At 52.8% G+C, this 23247-nt stretch overlaps 2 protein-coding genes across 6 annotated transcripts in view; both read right to left on the bottom strand.

Annotated features, from left to right (window-relative positions):
* MYOZ3 (myozenin 3) overlaps positions 1-4982 on the bottom strand; it is a 19360-nt gene extending 14378 nt beyond the window's left edge. Inside the window, exons 1-2 of one of the 2 annotated variants that reach the window (XM_011985326.1) lie at positions 4740-4982; positions 2836-2897 (exon numbers count right to left, since the gene is read on the bottom strand). In XM_011985326.1, the coding sequence (XP_011840716.1) occupies positions 2836-2866 (31 nt within the window). In that variant the 5' untranslated portion in view covers positions 2867-2897; positions 4740-4982. Of the gene's footprint in view, positions 1-2835; positions 2898-4391 lie in introns of both variants that reach the window. The other variant, XM_011985325.1, reaches the window with a different exon arrangement.
* Positions 4983-6601: 1619 nt separating this feature from the next.
* The window catches only part of SYNPO (synaptopodin), a 59615-nt gene continuing 42969 nt past the window's right edge, over positions 6602-23247 (bottom strand). For 2 of the 4 annotated variants that reach the window (XM_011985330.1, XM_011985329.1), the window contains exons 2-3: positions 15488-17847; positions 6602-9402 (exon numbers count right to left, since the gene is read on the bottom strand). In XM_011985330.1, the coding sequence (XP_011840720.1) occupies positions 8737-9402; positions 15488-17515 (2694 nt within the window). In that variant the 5' untranslated portion in view covers positions 17516-17847 and the 3' untranslated portion in view covers positions 6602-8736. Of the gene's footprint in view, positions 9403-11583; positions 17848-23247 lie in introns of those variants that run through there. The other 2 variants (XM_011985328.1, XM_011985327.1) reach the window with 1 other exon arrangement.

Raw genomic sequence — 23247 nt, forward strand, 5'->3', positions numbered from 1 at the left:
CGCCCGGCTAGTTTTTTGTATTTTTTTTTTTTAGTAGAGACGGGGTTTCACTGTGTTAGCCAGGATGGTCTCGTTCTCCTGACCTCGTGATTCGCCCGTCTCGGCCTCCCAAAGTGCTGGGATTACAGGCTCGAGCCACCGCGCCCGGCCAACAGCTAATAGTTCAAACTGCCACCTTCTACAAAGAACTGCCAGTGGAATAGATGCTGCCGCAGCGCCTTTGCCTCAGGTGGGATGAATTTTGCGGAGGAATTCATGCTCGAGAGCTCCCCACAGGCTCACACTGAACCTGGAGAGCTGCTGAGCCCACACCCTCGCTCAGCAATACCTCACCCTAGGCTGCATTCCTCCTTCTCTCCCGAGAGCACTCTCTCAATAGGTCACTTGCACAAGCCTCCTCTGGTTCTGCCCTGAAGGATCTCACCGCAGACAACCCTCATGACCACCATCAGGGGATGTTTAAATACACGTGGCGTGTGCAAACAGCGGAATGATGGTAAGCACGGGGAAGGAAGGCTTGAGATAAATCATACTAGGATGGAATGCTGCTAAATGAAAAAAAAAAAGCCAAAGAACATAGCATATAGTATTTAGCCCATGTGTATGCATGTTTATATAAAGACATTCATATATGAACAGAAGAAGAATTTACATAAATATGTTAACAGTGGTTATCTCCAGATGGTTCCATTATGATGAACTTTCACTTTCAAAGCTGTTCATGTCTGTTTTGTCTGAATTAAACAAATTTTTCTAATGTATGCCAAGTCAATGGCAAATGGATATTTTTTTAAAAAGTGATGTATTATCGGCCGGGCACGGTGGCTCAAGCCTGTAATCCCAGCACTTTGGGAGGCCGAGACGGGTGGATCACAAGGTCAGGAGATCGGGACCATCCTGGCTAACGCAGTGAAACCCCGTCTCTACTAAAAATAACAAAAAATTAGCCGGGCGAGGTGGCAGACGCCTGTAGTCCCAGCTACTTGGGAGGCTGAGGCAGGAGAATGGCGTGAACCCGGGAGGCAGAGCCCGCAGTGAGCTGAGATCCGCCACTGCACTCCAGCCTGGGCGACAGAGCAAGACTCCGTCTCAAAAAAAAAAAAAAAAAAAAAAGTGATGTATTATCATTGTAACCATATAATAAGGAAATAGCTCTGGAGACAGAGACCTGGAGTCAAATTGCAGCTCTACCACCTACCAGATGTGACCACCTGCTCTTCTGAGCCTCAATATTCTCATTCCCAAAATGAGGATAATATCTAATTTACAGAGTTGTGGTGGGGATGGAATGACACAAAGCATAAAGGATACTTTTCTCTTAGCAAAGTGTCTGCCACATAGTACACATGCAATTATGGTAAACATTTTTATAACTTTTACTTTACAGTGGCTGTCTTTAGGTGGTGAGATTATAAGATTTATTTTTTCTTCCTACTTTTCTTTAGTCAGTACCTTAGCAATAATCAACAAGTTATATATTTCAAATCTTGCATCAATGATGTGTCTCCATATTTGGGGGTCTGTAATTAACTCCTCAAGAGAAAAGAGAATGCATTGCCTGATGCTTCTAGTTAGAGCGTCAATATGCATAGAATGTGCATATTTTAGCTACAAAATCAGGGTGGGAGAAGAGACTGGACGTCAACAAGAGGAAGCAAGAACACACAAAATAGGTTAAAAGGATGCCACATATAAAGTCATGAAATATGACTGACTCCTTAGCACGCTGAAGGCAAATGCACAGGTCCTACCTCAGGTCCCCTGAGTCAGAATCCTCAGGAGTAGATGCTGGGCATCTGTATGCCTAACCAACATCAAATCATTATGATTCACAATAAAGCTGAAGAGCTCTGACTTAGTTGATTTTTTTTTTTTTTTTTTAAGAGACAGAGTCTCACTCTGTCACCCAGGCTGGAGTGCAGTGGCACAACCATAGCTCACTATAGCCTCCAACTCCTAGGCTCAAACGATCCTTCTGTGTCAGCCTCCTAAGCAGCTGGGACCACAGGCATGTGCCACCATGCCTGGCTAATTTTTTTTTTTGTGGGATGGAGTCTCACCATGTTGCCCAGGCTGGTCTCAAACTCCTGGGCTCAAGCAGTCCTTCCACCTCAGCCTCCCAAAGTGCTGGGATTACAGGCATCAGCCTCTGTGTCCAGCCCCTAAATTAATTTTTAAAATACCTGAAATCCTGTAAAGTAGACCAAATACACAGATTCCAAAATTATATCAAGAGTTCCTGAAGAGGTCTTATAAAATTGATAAAAATGAATTTAAACTTTTTAAATGAAATGATAAAAATGATTTACTCATTGGATAAATCAGCTTTTAAGTAAAAAGTTTTGTATCTAAATGGGCGGCCTGCTCTTCCCACCCTGCTCCATTCTCTCCACTCCCCTGTCTGAGCCATGGGGCCCAGCCATCCTGGGCCATCCAGAGGCCTCGGTGAACCCCAAGGAGCAATAGGCAAGGGCAAGTATGTGCAGAGCTTGCAGCCACAGGTAGAGCTGGAACTGGGACCGGAGTCTTCAGAGCTTAATTTGGGGCTGAGGTGAGGCCTTAGATAAAGCCAGGGCCAGGGTCATTTTAGAGCCAACGCCCAGCCTGGGACACTCAGCCTCAGCTCCTGGGTCTGTGGAGAGATGGGCAAGACCCCTCCCGGTGCCTCAGGAAGCTTCCCAGCGGAGGCGGCAGATTCCACGGGCACTCCCTCAGGGCTGGCCTGGAGCTCACACCTGTCTGCCCAGGCCTGGGGCCAGCAGGCCAGGGTGAGTGCAGCCTGGGAGCGAGGAAAAGATGGAGTCTGAGGAAGGCATGAGGCTAGAATCACCTTACCTGGTTCAGTGAAGTTCCCCATGGCAGCCATCACTGGCCCCTTCTGCTCCTTGGGGATAATCCTGTGGAGGAGAGACCCCCATAAATGGACCAGCCTGCCTCCATTTCTCCCCAGACCTCCTTCCAATCCCTGGTTCACCCTGCCCCGGTCCTGAACAGCTTTAGACCAGCCCAAAATCACAAGCAAGGGATATCTGAGCTGGAAGAGCCTTCAGGGTCTCTGTGCAGAGGAGACTGGGGCCCAGGGAATGAGAGGGAGGTGCTCAAGTTTGCACAGATCTATTTTCGTGTTGCTAGGGAAGCACTGTCTCTTCAAGGGTGGTTTCTAGGGGCTTTTCCCAGCTCAGGCATCCTGATCAGAGGGAGAGTAGGTGCCAGGGGCATCCGGGTGGGGCAGGCAAAGGTCTCAGACTACTGTCATCTGTTGACCCAGGAGAGTCCTATTCCACGACTGAAAGAGGTTGGAGGTTTAAGTTAGGGGAGAGGAAGCATGGGCTAGGCTGGGGCTGCAATGGGGTCTGTGAGGCTGGTGTGCCCCTCTCATCCCTGGCACTTGGCCCTGAGGCTTGAGGGCACAGGCTGGTCCAACCAAGCAGAGAGAACCATCCCCCATCTTCCCCATCTCCCCATTACTGGGCTAACTTCTGTGGTGTTCTTTTCTCCCTCATCCCTTCTCTCCCTCCTGTTCCATCCCGCGATTTGTATCTCATGGCACTTTCAAGGAATCTTGGAAGAGATCTGCAAATCAAATGAGGTCCAAAGCCCTTAACTTGCTCTCTGGAGAAGAGGCAGAGCCCTTGAGCTCCTTGACTGACCACCCAGCCTGGTACCCTTCTCCTTTGCCTCCGGATTTTTCTATACTCCTTCCTTTAGAAAACAATCTGCCTTCATCTGTATCCCCAACACCCACAAGGGGCCCTCGGTCTGTGGGCACTCATTGTGCAACTGGAGTCTAGTGGGTGTCCCTGACTTTCTCTGTAACTGCAAACAAGTAGCTCTGCAGCTCTGCACCTCAGTTCCCCCTTCTGTAACATTAGGGGGCTAGGCTAAATCATGGAGATACATGGATGGGCTTTAGGGTGTTCACAATCCCCCTAAAACTGTAGGTAAACATGAGTGTGTCTACATGCATTTGGGGATGAGGGTCATGGGATGACTGAGAATGCCTCGATCATGACCGTTTAGGATTCCACAGTCCACAGATCTGTTTCTTGATAAACACTCCCTTTACAGAAATTCACAGACGCTGGGAAGGGTCTCTCATTTTACAGACAGAGAAGCTGCTTCCCTCTACTGCGTAAAAATCCCAAAGTCCTGAGCAGAGCCATTACCTATTCCCCACCTTTAATCCTAGCCACACCCTCCCCATTTAATGCAGGGTAACCTAGAGCTTAGAGTTCCTCTCCTCCCAAACCAGGATCTAGGCTTTCATGGGGTTCCAAACTCCCTAGATCTACTGCAGGGCCCTTCCTCTCCTGGAGAAGGAGCTCTGGGGATTGGCTCATCTTCTCTGCCCACTCCCCCGAGTTCCCCAAGCTCCCCTAGGATGCTGGTACCTGAGAGAGTGGGACCACAGTGGGCAGGAGGGAATCTTAGACCCCCAAGATTAACACCTCTGTCGGGAAGCTGAGAGTTGCGTGGTGTCCCTGTAGGCAGTCAGCGGTCAGCAGTCGGTAGGCAGCGAGCAGGGTGTCCCCTGCAGCCAGCTCTGGCTTCAGCTGATGAGAATCATTCCTGCCTTGCCATGGGTCACAGCCTTATTTCGGGCTGCAATAGGAGCTGGAGCCAGATGCTAAAAGCACCAGACCCTAGGGAAGACAGGTGCCCTGGCAACAGGCCTTTGCCGACAGAGGGCTTGCACCCACGTGTACACACACGCTCACATATGCATGCACCAAAGTCACCTGGAAATGTTGAGGGTCAGCTGCTGGTAGCTTCCGCTTGTTAACTGTTAAATCCTTAGTGCCAAGAATGGTGCCTGACAGGAACTCAGTAGATATTTGCCAGGTGAATGAATGGATGGATAGATAGATGGATGGATGAATGAATTGCTCCTCAATATCTTTGCTTGACTTATCCTTTTCTTCCTTCCTTTTTTCTCTCCTGCCTTTCTTCTTCTGTCTCCTTCCTGCCTGCCTTCTTTTCTCCCTTCCTCCCTCCCTCCCTCTACCTTCTCACATTCCCTGAGCCTCTCTCTAAGGACTGAAAATAAATAAGGCAGGGCTCTGTCTTCAAGGAGCTCAGCCAGGTCAGATTCAGATGGGTAAACAAGCTTTGGGGAAGGCTCTAAGAGAGCCCAGGGGAGGGAGTTACCAGCTCAGTCTGGAGTAGGGGGTGAGAAGGCTTCCCAGAGGAGGACACACTGGAGTTGGGCCTTGAAGGATGAGTGGGAGTTCACTGGGCAGAGAAGGGGCATGGCAGGCCGTGGACATGTCACTTATAAAGATGGTAGGGGGTTGGCAAGTAGAGCCATTGCTGAGGGCAGTGCTGAGAGATTAGCCCAGACAGTGGGGGCAGGGGCCAGATCCCAGCAGGCTTTCAAAAGGAAACTGTGTTTATAAAGGGTTGCTGACAAGATCAAAGTGGTGAAATGGAGTGATCAGATTGGCATTTTCCAAAGATATCTTTGCTGCCATGTGGGAAATGGGTTGGAGGGGGCCAGACTGGAGGCACGAGGATCTGTCACTAGGGGTGGCTGGATTAGAGCAGTGACAAGGGGATGGAGAGGAGAGGGAGTTGAAGGGTATTTGAAGAACTCTCAGGTCTTGGTGAGGAATTGGATGTGGGAGGTGAGGAAAGGGAGTCCCACTCCCCTGTTTCATGCTTGGGTGACTGGAAGAGGAGGAGCAGGTGGGGTAGGGGTAGACACTGAGGTCAGTTTTGGATGAACTTTGTTTGAGGTGTCAGGGGACTGGGATGAGATCACCAGTAGGCAGTGGGACACCGTGCTGTGGTGGGGCCCCAGCCGAAGATAAAGATTGGGTCCAAGGCACACACCACTCCTGGGGAATGGTGGGTCTAGCAAGGATGGGCTGGGCACAGGGTGGGGAGCGCCTGTGTCTGTATGCTGGCAGACTATCCTGGAGCGTATTTCTGACACCCTCTCAAATCAGAAGCCTGGGTTCTGCTGTCCACCGCCCTGACCTTAGCTTCCCAGCCCTCGGTGGGCCTGAGCTTCTAGAGAGGAAGAGTGAGATGTGTTCCTAGGGCAAGCTTAGCCTCACCTGGGAACAGGACCACAATCCCCTTCTCTGGCCAAAGGACACTCCTGTCAGGAGACGATGCCTCATGGCCTGAGTCCTTGCTTAACTAGGGCTTCCTGGCTCAGATGGGACCTCTTACAGTGGCTCCTTTCCTGCCCTGGCACCCCCATCTGCCATGAGGAAACAGCCCCAGAGCACAGAGCCCTGACCCAGCTTGGCCCTGCCCACTCTGGTGACAGTGCTCTGTGGTCAGAGCCTGGACAGTACTGCCTGAGACATTACCTAGACCAATTCTCCCCTTTATATGGATGGGGAAACTGAGGCCTGGAGAAGGAGTGGGCTCACCCAGGGTCACCTTGCTCATCCATGACAGGACCAGGACTTCAACCCAGGAACTTCTATGGCCTCAAGTTGTCCGTTGTTCCCATCTCTCCCCATGGCTGCTTCTTCCCAAGCTCCCATCCCATGTGTCTCAAATATTCCCAGCCACCCAGAGTCCCATGGACTGCTCCATGCTTGGGGAGAAGGGAAGGGCATCAGACACAGCTGAAAATGACACAGGAGGCAGAAGAATGCAGGAAGCATTTATTGAGGGCCAGAGCTGAATTCTACAAGAGGCAAGAGGCAGGACACAGGCAAGCTCTAGTGGGTTAGAGGAGAGGTTGGGGAGAAGGCAGTGACAATGAGAGAACAGCCAGGGGCTGGCTTGGGAACTGCGGGTTTCTCAAGGCTGCCTCCTGCTAGTCCTTTGGGAAATGCAGGTAGAAGTGGATCCTCTATGCAACTGCCTCAGCCAGAGGCCTGATGGTGTCCCTTCTCTGGGAGGGGCCCTTAGCCCCAATCTCCTGCACTACAAGGGACCCAGCAGCAGGTGGGGGCTTTGGTAAATATAGTCACTCATCATTAACTGAGTAAGAGCCCCTTCTCATCTTCACACCAGCAGGAGCTGTGTCCTCATTCCTGAGGCCCAAGGAGCACTCCAAGGTCACACTTTCATTCCAAAGCACCCCGTCCCAACCCTATCTTTCATACTGACCTTAACTCTCTCCAGCCTCACTTGGGGGTTCTAGATCTAACACCACCCTGATGGGTGAGTCAGTCCTAAACCCATACTCTCCATCACCTTTAGCAACATCCTGCTATCCTTTCACCTACATACATTTGATCCTCAGCCAATTCCATCCCCTCAGCTGATCCTGAAGCTAATATTCTGAACCTCTAGAAGGCTCTACCAGCCAACTCTGGAAACTACAGAACTCAGCCATATTCCTCCCTGAGTCCCACCTGGGGACTGGAATCAGAGCCACCAAGGTTTAGGGAATCAGTGAGGGCCTACAGCCAGGCTCCCCCAGGTCACTGGACACCAGGCACCAGCTAGGTCAGAGTGCACTGGGGAAGGGATGCGGCAGGATAATGTCTACTTTTCTGGGCACGATACGGACACTGGGACTGAGGTCTGACACTGAAGAAGGGGACATTTCCAAGGGGGCCAGAAATACAGGCAGACCCTAACCTAGCAGCCTGCTCATGTACCCAAGCTCATCGGCCCCTAAATTCAAGCCCAACTAGCCCACCACCAGCACCCACCCCCCACTTCCTAATACCATGGAATGCATTTCAAGACTGGAAGAGACCTCAGGGGTCATCTGAGCCAATCCTGTCCCCTGCTAGAATCTCCTCTATGCATCCTGGCCATGCTTTTCATATTTCCCGTAACAAGTAACTCTTTGTCTCTCTTTCCCAATAAGCAACCCCAAACTGAGGGCAATCAGGTAAAGTCACATGGTAGCTCTGTACCTCTTCTCTCCCCAGTTCAGCTTTGAGCCCAGAACCTGCCATGAATGGGCCCAGAAGGAACAGATGAGCTGGAGGCCCAAGTCCTGGGCCTAAGGGAAATCACTGCCTTATAGTTCTCTTGTGGCTGCAGGTAAGATGTCCTGGACAGTCTGAACCAGGGTGGAGAAAGTAGCATGACAGGGACCCAGGGAGAATTTTCCTGCCTCTTCTCTCCAGAGGGTATAGTGGGACACCTTGAGCTGGCCTGGGAGACCTCTCTAAAGGTCATTGTGATAAAAATAGTGCTTGTCTGGGAAGGGATGGAAAACAGCTGCTCCTGCCTAGGACTTGGTGCCAGGGAGCCGGATGGTCAGGCCAGTGTCTGGACATGGGACATAGGCCTAGGATCTTCCCAACACACTGCACTTGCCAGACTTCAGAGAGCAGAGCCAGGAGGGGAGGGAGGAGTATGGAACCCCGAAGGCAGCAAGTCCAGGGGTCCATATACACATTGCCCTGCTTCATCCAAGGCACTAACGTGTATATGTGTGTGTGTGTGTGTGTGTGTGTGTGTGTGTGTGTGAGAGAGAGAGAGAGAGAGACAGAGAGAGAGAGTGTGTGTGTATTGATGGGAAGGGGAACTTTGACGTTTGTGGATTGTCTTGGCCAAAGCCACCATTAAACAGATGGGAAAGCTGAGGGTCAAACAAGGAAGAGTCTTACCCAGGGTCACACAACAGCTGAATGACAGCAAGGGCTAGAACTCAAGCTTGCGTCCCTAACCCATCCCCAAGCCCAGAGCTCTCCTCTGCTGACCCCTCAGCTCTGGGGCTGCCCAAAGAGGCCAGACCCTTTGGGTCCCCCAGGTCTGATGAGCCTTCTTCTGGCTCTGTCCTCCCGGGGTGGGGCCGGGGGTGGGGCTCTAGGTGGTGCAGGAGGCCTCGGCGGGGAGGCTGCCACGCTTCAGCCGAAGGCTGCCGTTCCACCCGCGGGGACAGATATTGTAGCCGAGGATGCCGGGAGACTTAGCCCCGGAGTCCTCGGAGTCGAGGGACACGTCGGAGTCCGTGGGCGAGCGGCGGTAGAGGAAGGGCCTGGGAGGCGCGGGCAGCGGGCTCCGGGGACTGGTGCAGGACGACGGCCCGGCGGGAAGCGGGCTCCGCGGGATGGGCGCGAAGGCTGCCCCCAGCAGAGCAGCCGAGCCGGGGCGGGCGGGCTGTGGCGAGCGCATGCGCGGGGGCGGCGGCGGCGGTGCCCTTGGCGGGGAGAAGGGCCGCAGGCTCTCGGCGCCCGCCGACCGCGGGGAGGCGCTCTTGCGCCGGGCCGCGTTGATGATGTTTCGCGCCAGAAGCGCCTGCAGCTGGCGGCTGGGGGGCCGCGCCTCGGTCTCCGGTCGCAGCGGGGACACTGAGCGCTCGCTCCACGAGGGAGACATGGGCGGCGGTGGCGGCAGCGGCGGGGGGCTGCTCATACTGCTCCCGCGGCTTGGCTCCCACGGCCCCGGGCTTACCCAGCCGTCTAGGCTGCTGGGGGGCCGGGACGCGCCCGGCGTCCAGGGAGGGGAGGTGGGCAGGCTCTCCCGGCGGTCCTGGGGAGAGAGCAGAGAGGGTGGGGCAATCATTAGTGCTGGGTTCCTCCACACCGGGCTTTAGGAAGGGACGGAGTCCGATTTGTCTGTTACACCGAGAAGGGAAACCACCGATCCAAGTCAGGTAGTACCTGCAATAAAACGCAGGCGCCCAAACTCAGCCCAGAACGCTTGAAGAGCCCCCGCTGTCTTGTGTCTGCTCCCGTGTTAAGACTCGCTTTGGAGAGAGACGCCTTAACTTACTAACTGAGCTTGGGCAAGTTCCTTCACCCCTCTGGGCTTCAGTTTCTGCTTCTGTAAAATGGGGTGTAACAACAGTACTTAATCCTATAGGGTTGTTGTGAGGGTTAAATGAGATAACTGATGGAAAAGAACATTACATATATCGGCACATTCCTTGGAAGAAAGTGCTCAATAGATGTTGATTACCATAAAGAAATGCTAGAAGGGCCTGGCGCTGTGGCCCGCGCCTGTAATCTCAGCACTTTGGGAGGCCGAGGTGGGTGGATCACCTGAGGTCAGGAGTTCGAGACCAGCCTGGCCAACATGGAGAAACCCCGTCTCTACTAAAAATACGAAAATTAGCGGGCATGGTGGCATGTGCCAGCTATGCGGGAGCTGAGGCAGGAGAATCGCTTGAACCTGAAAGACGGAGGTTGCAGTGAGCTGAGATCGTACCACTGCACTGCAGCCTGGGCAACACAGCGAGACTCTGTCTCAATTTAAAAAATACTACTAGAAGGATATAGAAAGATACATGCGAACTAACCAAAGTGGTCACCTGTTAGGAAATGGGGTGAGAACAGGATCAGGGCATGCAGCCTGAGGCACTGGGAGTTGCTCTGTTTGTGGCACATCCCAGGAAACTTTCAGTCAGGCTAGCTGAGGGAGGCTTCGGTTTCCCCATGATTTAGGGAGAGGAGCTGGGAGGGAGGTCCTGGACCCAGGGCCACATGGGAAGAACTAGATAGAGGCTGAGGCTAGTGTCTCAGGGCCAAATGCCAAGTCAGGGTGGGCTCTGTATGTCCTCCCGTCTGACCACAGTGTCACCTGAGCAGGGAGGTGGGGCCTAGAGCTCATGACCCAAGCCAGTCAACAACTACTGAGGCAGGGGAACCTGGCTCTTCAACCAGAAGAGTAGGCTGGGGCAGGGAGATGGGAATAAGACTTTTTAATATATTACTTTTTATATAAGTTTAGATTTCCGAATCGTATGAATGTATTACCTATTCAAAATTAAAATGTAAAAATATTGACCATTATTATTATTTTTTTAAGATGGAGTTTTGCTCTTGTTGCCCAGGCTGGAGTGCAATGGCACAATCTCAGCTCACCGCAACCTCCGCCTCCTGGGTTCAAGTGATTCTCCTGCCTCAACCTCTGGAGTAGCTGGGATTACAGGCATGTGCCACCACGCCCGGCTAATTTTGTATTTTTAGTGGAGACGGGGTTTCTCCATTTTGGTCAGGCTGGTCTCCAACTCCTGACCTCAGGTAATCCACACATCTCAGCCTCCCAAAGTGCTGGGATTACGGGCGTGAGCCACTGAGCCCAGCTGACTATTATTAAAGTTGGACTTAGGGAAAGACCCTCTCAGCCCCAAACCCCTTGCCATGTCGCCATGGTCACTTCCTCATCTTTCCTTGGATACCCAAGCAGGGAGGAAGATCCTCCTGACAGATGGAAATTCAAAAGGAAGTTGGGTCATGCACATGCCCAACAGCAGCACATGCCCCTCACTGAGCTTCTTCACAGCATGGGGAGGGGAGTGTGGTTTTGGAGAGGCCAAGATGGTGAACAGCTTGGAGGCTATGAAGCACTGGTTGGCAATGCACGGCCATACCTGTTTCCTATGTACTTAAGGACTTTCAGTCTACAAACTTTGTTCTCATCCTTTATCTCATTAGGTTTTCACAACAGACTAGTGAGGTAACTAGCATTATCACACCCATTTTACAAATGATTAAAATGAAGCTCAGAGGTATAAATAACAATCTAGTGTGTTCTGCCCCACCGGGAAGTGTGTGTGTGTGTGTGTGTGTGTGTGTGTGTGTGTGTGTGCGGCTCAAAGCCTACATGTTTAAGCAGTTTGAACTGGTTTGAAAGTGGAGGGCTTGGGAATCCCTGCCTAACATGTATCTCCTGAACTTTCCAACTGTTCACCCAATCAGATTCCAGCAATAACCAGTCCACCTTGCCATTCAATCCAATCCAAATTCACTAGCAGTCATCCACCACAGTTCAGAGCTAGCCAGGCCATTCCATGCTTCCTACCCAATCAAAATCTAGAACCATCCAAAGATTTATTCTTTCATCCAATCAGTGATCAGCCATAACCAAGCCAGTCATCCTCTCATCCAACTGAGGGTCTTCTAATTCCTTCCAATCCAAAGGAAATAGACACTAATTGTATGTTTTATCCAAACAGAATGTAGCAGCTGCTAGATGAGCCCAGACTCTAAATTGGAGCCCTTTAAACTAAAGGGGAATGTTATACAACAGCCTGAGCAGGACATTTTTCATGGGATGCTAATGCTAGAGTGACCCTTAGAGACACCCTAGGGACATCCAAGCTCCCAGTCATCAAGCTGAAAGTTAAGGCTCAGCCTGGGATCACACTCTTTTCCTCCCAGGGTCAGAATTGTGTATACATGAGCCAGAGAACACTGGGAGCTTCTCTGTGTCTATGAAACATCCCAGTCAGCCTGGTCAGAGAGGGCAGACTCCACAGTTTAGGGAGAGGAGCTGGGAGGGAGGTCCCAGCTCTAGGGCCAAATGCCAAATCAGGGTGGGCTCTGGCATGACCCAACACCTGACCACAGTGCCACCCTGAGCAGGGAGGTGGGGCCTAGAGTTCATGACCCAAGCCAGTCAGTAACCACCCAAGGCAGAGGAACCTGGGGTCTTCAGCCAGGAGAGTAGGCTGTGCAGGAGAGCTATGATAACCACCTAAAAATCTCTAAAGCATTGTTTCTCCCTTTGGTGACCACAAGGGGAATGCTGGGGCCAATAAGTGGAAGGAACGATTCAGCCAAGACTACAAAACAGAAAGGCTCAAATGGGGTTGAATGTTGAGGGCAGTGGTAGGCAGCTCCTCATATCTGGAGATGGGCCAGAACCTGACCTCACTCTAACAGCCATGCCTGGGCACTGACTCTGTGTGTATGTTTGGAGTGGGGAGTGTGCACAATAGGAAAAGGCTGCAGGAAATCAGAACTCTTCACTTTCTGACAGACTGTTCAATGCACCATGCACACCAGAGCTCCTTGGGAATGCGGTGGGTGAAAATTCAAAAAGTAGCATCCGCTCACCCCAACCCCAGACCCAAAGCAGGGCACGTGTGTGAGGTGAATGCGTAAGTAGAACACAGTCAAACCTGGACTGTCAGAGACCAAACGGGGCTCCCATACCACCTTCTGTAATCCTTTCACTGCACAGAAGGGGAAACTGAGGCCCAGAGATTGGAAGAGGTTGTCTGAGGTCACACACGAATCAGATGCAGACCTGGGGTTAGAACCCAGTTCTCCTGACCCTCTATGGCAGTTCTTTCCTCCCCACCAGGGGCAAAAACTCCATGCTTTCAGGATCCAGACAGTGAAAACAATGGCAAAAGTGGGAAATGGCCACGTGTAGATAATAGAGAGGAGGGAGGGACTGAGGGAACTGGAGAACGAATGCTGGCTAGAGGCATTTCTATTCCACTTGTAAAGAACCCAAACAAACCTGAACCAGAAGAGGTAGTGCATTTTCCCCAAAAATCCTCTACAGTGTTTTTGGCCAAACTCTGAGGGAAGGAAAGAACAAAAGGTGGCTATTTGCACAGGATTCTGGCTCCCTGAGTGCTGTAGAGAGGAAGGCCTCACTTCCAAGCCAGCACACGTCTGTACCCGTGCAGAACCAGACATACAGCAGATGCAGGCAGCACGCAGGACACAGCCACACTTTCACGCACAGTAATTGAGCAGGCCCACTCCACTTCCCAGGCTAGAATCAGGGAGGAGGAAGGGAACCCTGACCCCTAGCAGCACGGAAGAAAGAAAGAAGCAAGACGGATTTGAGGCAGAGTGTATTGAGAATATGAGAGAAAACAAAGTTGGGGGCAGAGCTCAGCCTGGCCGCAGGAGCTGCAGAATGAAGGGTGGGCTCTTCCATTTGATGGCCCTCAAGGGTCGAAGGGAGCAGGGGTCCAGGGCAGGGGCTTCACTCTGTTCTGGGAGGGGCCAGGCCTGAAGGAGCTGAGCTCACTCACAACTCCCCCATGCATACCCCCTTGATTTGTGTGAAATGAGCTCACTAAGAAGGCACCCCTGTTTCCATGGAGACAAGCCCAGAGCTCACAAAAACTGCAGGCTCAGCCCAGCATGGGCACCGCCTCCACCACCCCTTGCCCCACTGGGGAGCCCAGAAATAGGACTGGGAAAGAGAAGTGGGTGGTCCTCGGCCCCCAGCCTTGCGAAGCTTCCATCTGAATCCTGCCACTTATGTCTGTATTCTCTCACCCCCCACAAAGCCTGGTTTGGTCGGGGGCTGTATCATATCACCTCTAAAAGTGTCAGAGGTGACGGGGAGTCTCCAGCTACCTGACTTAACACTCTCACTGTATGAATGTGGAAACTGAGACCTACAGACACACATGCAGTTGGTCTGTTAGAATCCAGGTTTCAAGTCCCAGATTTTCCTCAAAACTCTAAGGTCTCCTCTGTCCCTTCCCACTGCACTGCTATGCCTTGCCCTAGGTCCTGCTGGTGCTCCCACTGTCCCCAGGCAATCTTGAGCCTGAGCCAGCCCAGCCCAGCCCAGCCCAGGCATCCCTTGGCCTCTTGCAGCAGCTCATTCCAACCCTTCCTTCACCAGGTCACCCTCACAGCCATCTAACGCCACCTGTCCTTTGGCAATAGCCCATTTCCTTTCTCTTTCTTCCCAGGGGACTGTCTTGTCACTTACAAGGTCTTCCTTCAAAGAACCAGCCTATCCTCTCAATCCTCACAGATTGTTACAGCTAGAAAAGCCCTCTTTGTATAAATGATAAAACTGAGGCCCAAAGAGAGAACGTGAGTGGGCCAAAGTCACACAGCAAATGGGAGGGTGACATGGGACCAGAACCCTCCTCTCCTGCCTCCCCCTGGGCCCCGTTCCAGTGCACTGAGGTGGCTTCTTTTAGTCAGGCAGATCTTGGTTGAATCTGAAGCCAAAACAGCCAATGGATACATGGCTAGGGGCCACCCTCCCTGTGGCACACCCACATCTGCACAGCCTCCTACAGGGCTCTCCTGGGGATCCCCTGGGACGTCCCCCACCCCTACAGCAGTGACAGCAAGCCAGGAAGAACTGGGGCTGAGGCCTGGGCCCAGTGGTCTCCCTAAAACAGAGCCAGGCCTCGGAGGGGGCAGGAAGAAAAGCGTCAGACAGCAGTGGTGGGCTGAGTCCGCAGCCAGCAGAAGGACCCCGGAGAGGAGCGCAGGCGGAGGCGAGGCAAAGCTCTCTGAAGCAGCGGAGAGGAAACGGTGTCCAGAAGGCAGAGGCAGAAGAGACAGGCCCGTGGAGGTGAGAATCCAGCGATAGGAAGAAAGATGCCAGGAGCTTGAGCCTCAGGAGGGAGGCCCCCACTGGGGCAGCTGAGGAGGCAGACCCTTGGCTGGCTGACTCCACAGGCACTGGCAGGCTCTGTCTGCTCCAGAAGTCCCTGTTAGGATCCCCTTCTAGGCCACTCCTCCAGCAAGACGCTGGCATCAGACGCTGCATCCCTACAGCTCACAAAGGCCAGTGGATGCCCCTCTACCGCATCAGGGCTGCCAGACAGTTCTCTCTCCATGACCCTCCTCCCCACTCAGACACGGAGTCCGACCCCCGTTGTAGTAGGGGAGGGGCAGCTTCAGCTCAGAGAGGGGAGGCGACTTGCCCAAGGTCACAAAGCCAGCTGGTGGCCGCATCTGACCTTGAACCATGGACTCCCCATTCTCCTCACTCAGCTCTGTGCCATTTCCTGCCACGTCTGCTCTCCATCTGGCCCTCAAGGAGGGGAACTTGACCGGCAGTGGGACCCCAGTGGGGTTCGTTACTTGAAGCAGAAGGAAGGCTTCCACACCTGAGCCTCAATCCCGGCGTTCCGGGTAGAGAAGGAGGGCCTGGGGGCCTGCTTGGCTCGGGGAGACCATGCCCTGGAGGGAGACACAGGGGAGATGTCACCGCCGTAGGGAGGGCTCACAGCAGTGGGCTGCAGGCTGTCCTGGCCGGGGGAGGTGTAGAGGCCCGGTGAGGAGCGGGAGGGCCGAGGCAGGGCAGGAGACGGAGGGAGAGCCCCCTTGGGCAGGTTGGGCACCAGGTCCAAGGAGCTGGGCTTGGCAGGCGAGGCAGCTCTTGGCGAGACCTTGGCAGGCTCCTTGATAGGAGAGAGGACAAAGAGCGAGGGCCGCAGCTGGTACGGCGGCTGCTTGGTGGGCTCTGGGCGCAGGACCCCGTTCTCAGGCAGGTAGCCATGGTAGAGGGAGGCAGGCGGGGTCCGGGCTGGGCTTCGGGATGCCACTCGGAAGGCCCCGGGGGCGTTAGTGGGGTATTTCCAGGAGGAAGGCAGGGACATGGTAGGTGATGGGCAGCGGGCCAGCTCCGGTGTATGACTTGAAGACTCGATGACATATTTCTCCATCCGTGACTGGCGGCGGGCATAGAGCTCAGCCCCCTTCCCAGAGGCCTCGGAGAGGTTCTGGTTGGGTTTGGGCTTCGGCTTGGCCTGGATGCGGGGTGACTTGAGGCAGGAGGCCCACTCTGGGACCGCCTCCTCTACCGCCGCGGGGCTGGCCCTGTCGCGAGGTGCTGGCTCCTGCTGGAAGTTGGAGGCCTCGGCCCCCAGTGCGAAGGGCTCCTCCTCCACGCCTACCTCCCCCTGGTCCCTCTGCCGCCGCTTCTCATCCGCTGTCTGTACCAGATCCAGCAGGTCTGGATTCGGGGTCACCTTGGGCTTCTCCACGAAGGTAAACATGGATTTGCGGCTGCCCCGGCGGGCCATCGACTCCTCCAGAATGCCTGTCTTGCTGGCAGGAACAGCCTGGCCCTTCAGATGAGAAGACTTGGGGTCGGAGCTGGGGTACAGGGCAGAATATGAGGGAGGAGACCTCACCCAGGAAGCCAGAGGGGCTGTGGACAAGGTCTCAGTGTAGGTCGGGGGTGCGGTGAAGTTCCCCAAGGGGCGTCTCTCTGAGGCCGGGCTTCGCTGCCCCATCAGCCTCCTTTCCACCATGGGGCTGTGGGACATTATGTGTCTCTGTGGCCGGGGACTCCTGTCTGGGATACTGGGGGGCTGGGGAGCCGGAGCCTTCTCTCCAAAATGTCGTCTCTCTAGCATGGGGCTCCTCTCCATCTGGCTGGTGCCCCCTGGCGCCTGGATCCCAAAAGGCCTGGCCGTCCTGTTGACCACTGATGGGGGCTTGGCCAGTGTGAAGTGGACCTCACTGTAGACCTTGGTGGGTGTGGTGGCAGTTGCTCGCCCAGACATCTCTTGATCTGCTGACACCACCAGGGTGTTGGGCTGGATGTCAATGAGTAGGGAACTGGACATGAAATCTGAGGCTGGGGGCCTGGAGCTGGGGATGAGCGTAGCTTCTCTGGAGAAGGTGCTGGTGGTGGTAGCTGGAGTTGATACCTTGTCAATTAGGAGTGTGCTGCACCTCACTTCCTCAGCCGGTGCCTGGGGTTGCCCGTCAGCACACAGGGTGCTGGGTTTGGAAGCAGGCACTGTGCTATTGGATGGGAGTTGGGCCTCTGAGGAATTCTGTTGGATGCTAGAGAGTGGCAGGCTCTGTGGAGCGACAGTTGCCGGTGGGTTCTGATTGACATCGGTGGCTGGCGGGTTGTGGCTGCTGTTAGAAACTGGTGTGGTGAGCGTGGCACTGGGCGAGGCAAGGTTTTGGTTGACATCTGCAGCAGGGCTGTGGTCCTCAGCTGGAGGTGGGGCCGGTGAGGACTGCTGGGCCTCTCGGTTTTGGGACAGGTGGAGCCCATTGGCTGTCAGCAGTGCTGCGTTCTCCTTTAGATAAACCACCAGTGGCACCTCTTCCTCCTCACTGGCCACCCTCTCCAGGTGCCGCAGCAAGCTAGCCTCCTCTGAGTACCCCTCCATGCTGTGGCCAGGGACCCCGCTGTCGGGGCTCTGGGGATTGGGGTGCCGTGGAGGGCCTGGCTCTGGCAGCGAGGTGGAACTCAGGCTGAGCCCCGGGGCATGGCCTGGGGGGCTTTCAGGGAGCACTTTGAGGGACTCCTGGCTGGGCTTCTGTCCCCTCTGGCCGTGGCTCTCCAAGGTGAACTCGTTCACCCTCTGCCGGCGCCTGTTGAAGAGTTGGACGCCACGGGAATTGGAGCTGGGAGGGGTGGTCAGCTGGGCTGCAATCTGCTGGCTCCGCGCCTTGGCCTCTTTCAGATCCTTCTCCGTGAGGCTAGTGCTCTGGCCCAACGCTGCGGGGAGGGACAGAAGCCCAGTTAGCAAACAGGAATGCAGTGACACAGGGGTGCACAGACAGACAGGCAGACCGAGATGGTCGCCTCGGCCCTTCCTACACAGGATCTCTTCTTCTGGAATTTAATTGTCACTCGCTGTTTCTTAGAATTAGCTCACTTCGTAATCAGCCCTGACCTACCTTTCATGGCCCAACTCAAATGCCACCGCCTCTACGCCACTCTGATTATCCTCTCAGGATTAACTGGTCCCTGATTTGGATTCCCCCTGACAGTTGCTGATACAGCACTTTACCAAACTGAGTACAAACACCTTACCCTAGAAGTCCCTCCGTGTCCCTGGCTCCTCCCCACCGCCTTCTCCTCTCTCACTAGCCTCTGCCACACTGGCTTGCTTTCTCTTCCTTGAAAATGCCAAGTATGTTCCTGCCCCAGGGCCTTTGGACTTGCTGCTCCCTCTGCTTGGAATAATCTTTTCCCAGGTAGCAGTCCATGCTGGTTCCTTCTTGCCACTCAAGTCTCAGCTGGAATGTCCCCTCTCTGGAGGCACCTTTCCTTCTCCTATCCCAATCTGTTTTGTTTCCTCCATAGCATTCACCAAGTTGAAATGATCTTTATGTTTTCCTCTCTATTATCCACCTCCTCGCCTAGAGCATAGCTCCAAGGGGCGATGACCTTGCCTGACATGTTTTTTTGTTTTTTTGTTTTTTGTTTTTTTTGAGAAGGAGTTTCTTCGCTCTTGTCACACAGGCTAGAGTGCAGTGGCGCAATCTCGGCTCACTGCAACCTCCGCCTCCTGGGTTCAAGTGATTCTCCTGCCTCAGCCTCCCAAGTAGCTGGGATTACAGGCATGCGCCACTATGCCCAGCTACTTTTTGTATTTTTAGTAGAAATGGAGGTTCACCATGTTGGCCAGGTTGGTCTCAAACTCCTGACCTCAGATGATCCACCCGCCTTGGCCTCCCAAAGTGCTGGAATTACAGGCGTGAGCCACCACACCCAGCCACCTGACTTGTTTATCACTGTAACAGCAGCTCCTAGAACAGCACCTGTCATACAGTGGCACTCAGTAGATATTGCTGAATGCACAAATGAACCCCCAGAATATTTTCTGTGTGCCCTCCTTAGGGCCCTTTATACTTTCAGACTTATAGTATAGGAATGTGCTCTAATTTTTTTAAACAAAAATATTTTAATAAACCACTGTCTGGTTTAATTTTTTTTAATTTGTATTTATTTATTTTTTTGAGACAGTGTCTCACTCTGTCACCCAGGCTGGAGTGCAGTGATGAGATCTCAGCTCATTGCAGCCTTCATGTCCTGGGATCAAGTGATTCTCCTGCCTCAGCTCCCCAAGTAACTGGGACTTCAGATGTGTGCCACCATACTCGGCTAATGTTTTTTTTGTAGAGACAGGGTTTCACCATGTTGCTTAGGCTGGTCTCAAACTCAGGTGGGCTCAAGTGATCCGCCCACCTCAGTCCCTCGAAGTGCTGGGATTACAGGCATGTGCTTTGATTTTATAGAGATGTCACTAATATTTCCCCTTTTTAGAGTAGGTAATACATTCACATGATCTAAAAATTTATTTATTCATTCATTTTTATTTTATTTTTACTTTTCTGAGACAGGGTCTTGCTCTGTTGCCCAGGCTGGCATGCAGTAGCACCATCATAGCTCACTGCAGCCTCAACCTCCTGGGCTCAAGCCATCCTCCCACCTCGGCTTCCCAAATGGCTGGACTATCATCAGTGTGCACCACCACGCTTAGCCAATTTTTTTTTTTTGTATTTTTTGTAGAGAAGGGGTCTCGCTATGCTGCCCAGGCTGGTCTCAAACTCCTGGGCCCAAGTGATACTCTGGCCTTGGCTTCCTAAAATGCTGAGATTATAGGCATGAGCCACCATATCTGGCCCTAAAAATTAAAACATAAAAAGATATACAGTAAAAAGTGTCACCCCATCCCCGATTACTCCATATCACATTCAGGTAACCACTGTTTGTGTCATTATTCTATCTCCTCCTAGGATTTCTTCCCATTTTTACTTAAATAATCATTTTAAAATTCACATCCTTTAACACTACAAAAGTAACAAATTGAGCTAGTTTCACCAACGACTACTCTAGAACATTGCATTCTTTTATTTTATCTGCACAAAACCACAATGAGACAAGCATTGCTTGCCTGTGTTTTTCAGAAGAAGAAACGGAGGTTCAGAGATATATAAGGAAATGCCCCAAGGCTGCAAAGCCAAGGGTGACAAAGCTGGAGCCAGAACTGTTCTTTCTGGGGTCTCCAGCCCATGCTCAAGCTGTCTGCTCATCCCAAAAGGTCTCTTTGGGACATAAGGAGCAGGAACAAGGTCATCAGGGGTCAGGGGTCAGTCTGGGACTTGAGGTCCTGAGATCAGGCTGAATTCAGTCCCCTATTAATCTATAAGATCACTATAGGCAACCATTTCTCTTTGTATCCCCAATGCCCAGCTGGCACACAGTTGGTGCTCAATTTATAATTATTGAATAATTAATGAACAAAGGATGCATGAACAAACGCCTTGACAGACAGGTGGATGGATCAGCTCGTGACCAGGGTCAGAAGCAACATCAGTGGCTAAGAAAATTCCTCCCTCCATCACCCCTTTCCTCCCTACTGTGGGAAGCTAATTAGTTCTTGAGGAATCTGACCCTGCCCTCCCCTCCCTTGCCCTCATTAGCACTGGCCATGGCATGCTGAGTCTGTCTCCAGGGACAGTCTTTCTAGGCATCTTGCCAGCGAGGCTCTGAATTCATGGACTCTCAGAGCTGGAAGAATTCTTACAGAGGAGGTATTGCATCACCACCCTGTTCTATAGGTGGGAAACAGAGGTCCAGAGAGTAGCCCAGGGTAGAGCTGGCTGACCCCACATGAGAGCCACAGGGAGGTCCACACAGAGCAGAGAAGCTGTGACCAGCAGCGTCACAGCAACTCCACTGGGGCCAGGCCAAGCAGCCACAGGTTTTCTGGCCGCAACCTCCTTCTTTCCTCCTCCATCGAACCTGGCTTTCCCCTAACCTATTAGAAACAGTGAAAGCACACAGCCTATCCCACCCACCCATGATACTACTCCCCTCAATAGGACTCCTCTCCTGCCTGGATCACCCTATCTATTAAAGATGTCTATTAGCCAGGCTGTTCCCCTGGGAGGTGCCTAAGGGATGGGGTGCCAGCCACACGGGAGGGCTCTGAGAGGTTGCTCAGCTCATGCAGCATCTGTCTCCCCTGCTCTGCTTAGAAACCAGGCGTCCTGGCCTGAATCCAGGCTCTGCCATTTGCTAGCCATGTGACCTTGGCAAGTTACTGTACCTCTCAGAGCCACAGTCTCCTTAACTCGACATGAGTGTTGGGAGGCCACAATGAGATCATGAATGCCAAGGCCTGACTGTCATGAAGCCCAGGTGGGCAGAGGGCTCATGCTCTCCTGGCATAAGCTGGCAATTGGTCACCCCATTCCACTCCCTGGAAAAGGTCAGATACTCTTCTAGCATAGGAGATTCGCTGAAGGTCAAATAGCAGGGGATTCCAGAGCTTACTGCCCCCAAACACGGAACCTCGGAATCTCAGAGGCGGCTGTCACCAAGTCCAATCCCCACACAATTCTTGCACCTTCAAAACCACACCCTTGAGTGTGCAAGTCTCTGCTGATGTACTCAGGTGGCATGAGCTCACTCCCCCAGGAGGTGCCTTCCACTAATTAACATTCCTCAGTTAGAAAGTTCCTCCTTACATTAACTTCCATCCACTTTTTTTTTTTTTCTGAGATAGGATCTTGCTCTGTCGCTCAGGCTGGAGGGCAGTGGCGCCATCATGGTTCACTGTAGCCTCAAACTTCCAGGATCAAGCATTCCTCCCACCTCAGCCTCCTGAGTAACTGGGACTACAGGCATATGCTACCATACCTGGCTAATTGTTGTACTTTTTGTAGAGACAGTGTTTCACTATGTTGCCCAGGCTGATCTTGAACTCCTGTGCTCAAGTGATACACCCACCTCAACCTCCCAAAGCACTGGGATTACAGGTGTGAGCCACCATGTCCAGCCTTCATCCACTTTCTTGATGTGGGTCTGCCTCCCCAGGCTGCACAGAAAAAAAATCTTCTCAGCCGGGTGTGGTGGTTCACATCTGTAATCCCAGCATTTTGAGGGGCCAAGGCAGATGGATAATGATGTCAGGAGTTCAAGACCAGCCTGGCCAATATGGTGAAGTCCCATCTCTACTAAAAATACAAAAATTAGCTGGGTGTGGTGGCAGAGGCCTGTAATCCCAGCTACTTGGGAGGTGAGGCAGAAGAATCACTTGAACCAGGGAGGCAGAGATTGCGGTGAGCCGAGATCACACCACTGCGCTCCAGCCTGGGCGACAGAGCAACATTCCGTCTCAAAAAAAAAAAAACAAAAAAAAGTTATCTCATTCATTCCAGCCTGACAGCCCTGCAGAGATTTGCAGATACATCAGATCCCCTTGGGACAGGGTCAGGATAAACATCTGTGGTCCTACCAGTGTTTCTTATGACACAGTTGCAGCAACAGTAGCTAACATTGATTGGTCACTTACTGTATACCTATACACATACTTTACTCATATTATTTAATTTTCAAAACAACCCTACAAGGCACAAACTATTATTATTTATTGATGAGAAATCTACGGCTCAGAGAGGTAGAGTGAGCTGCCCAAGATCACAGAGCCAGAAGGAGTAGAGCTGTGTTCACACCTGGCTCTATGTTACTGCAGAGAGCACTAGGCTCCTGGCTGGCCAGTTCCCATCGTGCAAGGCTCATAGAAAGCACTTCAGTGTTTGATTACTCCAGACCTCTCAATGCCCTTGCATTTTTCTGCTTTTCTCTTCACTGGCTCTAGAAGGCCATGGGTTTAGAAAATCCTCAAATGTCAGAGTGTGCAGGGCCTTTAGAAATAAGCTGGCCTGGGAGGCCCAGCCAAGGAAGGGGTCAGAGAGGAGGATGTGAGTCCAAGACCAGGTCAGCTGACTCTCAGTGAGGCTCCATTCACAGCCTGGGCTGCTGCTAAGATCCCATCACCGCCACCTCTCTGAGCTTAGAACTGCTCCCAAGCTACTGTTCTGGAACAAGAGGAATGGCAGAAAAGGCCAGGAGGTAAGAGAGCCCTGCCCTCCAAGGCAAGCTCCTGCAGCCCGAACTCCAGCCCACAGTGACTCCACGGAAAAGGAATTCAGCAGGAGGTTTGGACCAGATCCAGCCAGCCATCCAGATGATTTTTGCCACCCTTCACAAACAAAGCTGGGGAGGGAGGGGGCACCCCAGAGTCCCTTGTAGCAGGGCACCAGGGGGCAAGTCCATCTAAAATTCCTCAGACTAGGCAGCTGCCCTCTCTGGCAATATCCC

This window comes from Mandrillus leucophaeus, unplaced genomic scaffold (genome assembly GCF_000951045.1).
Source record: "Mandrillus leucophaeus isolate KB7577 unplaced genomic scaffold, Mleu.le_1.0 Scaffold282, whole genome shotgun sequence".
NCBI lineage: Eukaryota > Metazoa > Chordata > Mammalia > Primates > Cercopithecidae > Mandrillus > Mandrillus leucophaeus.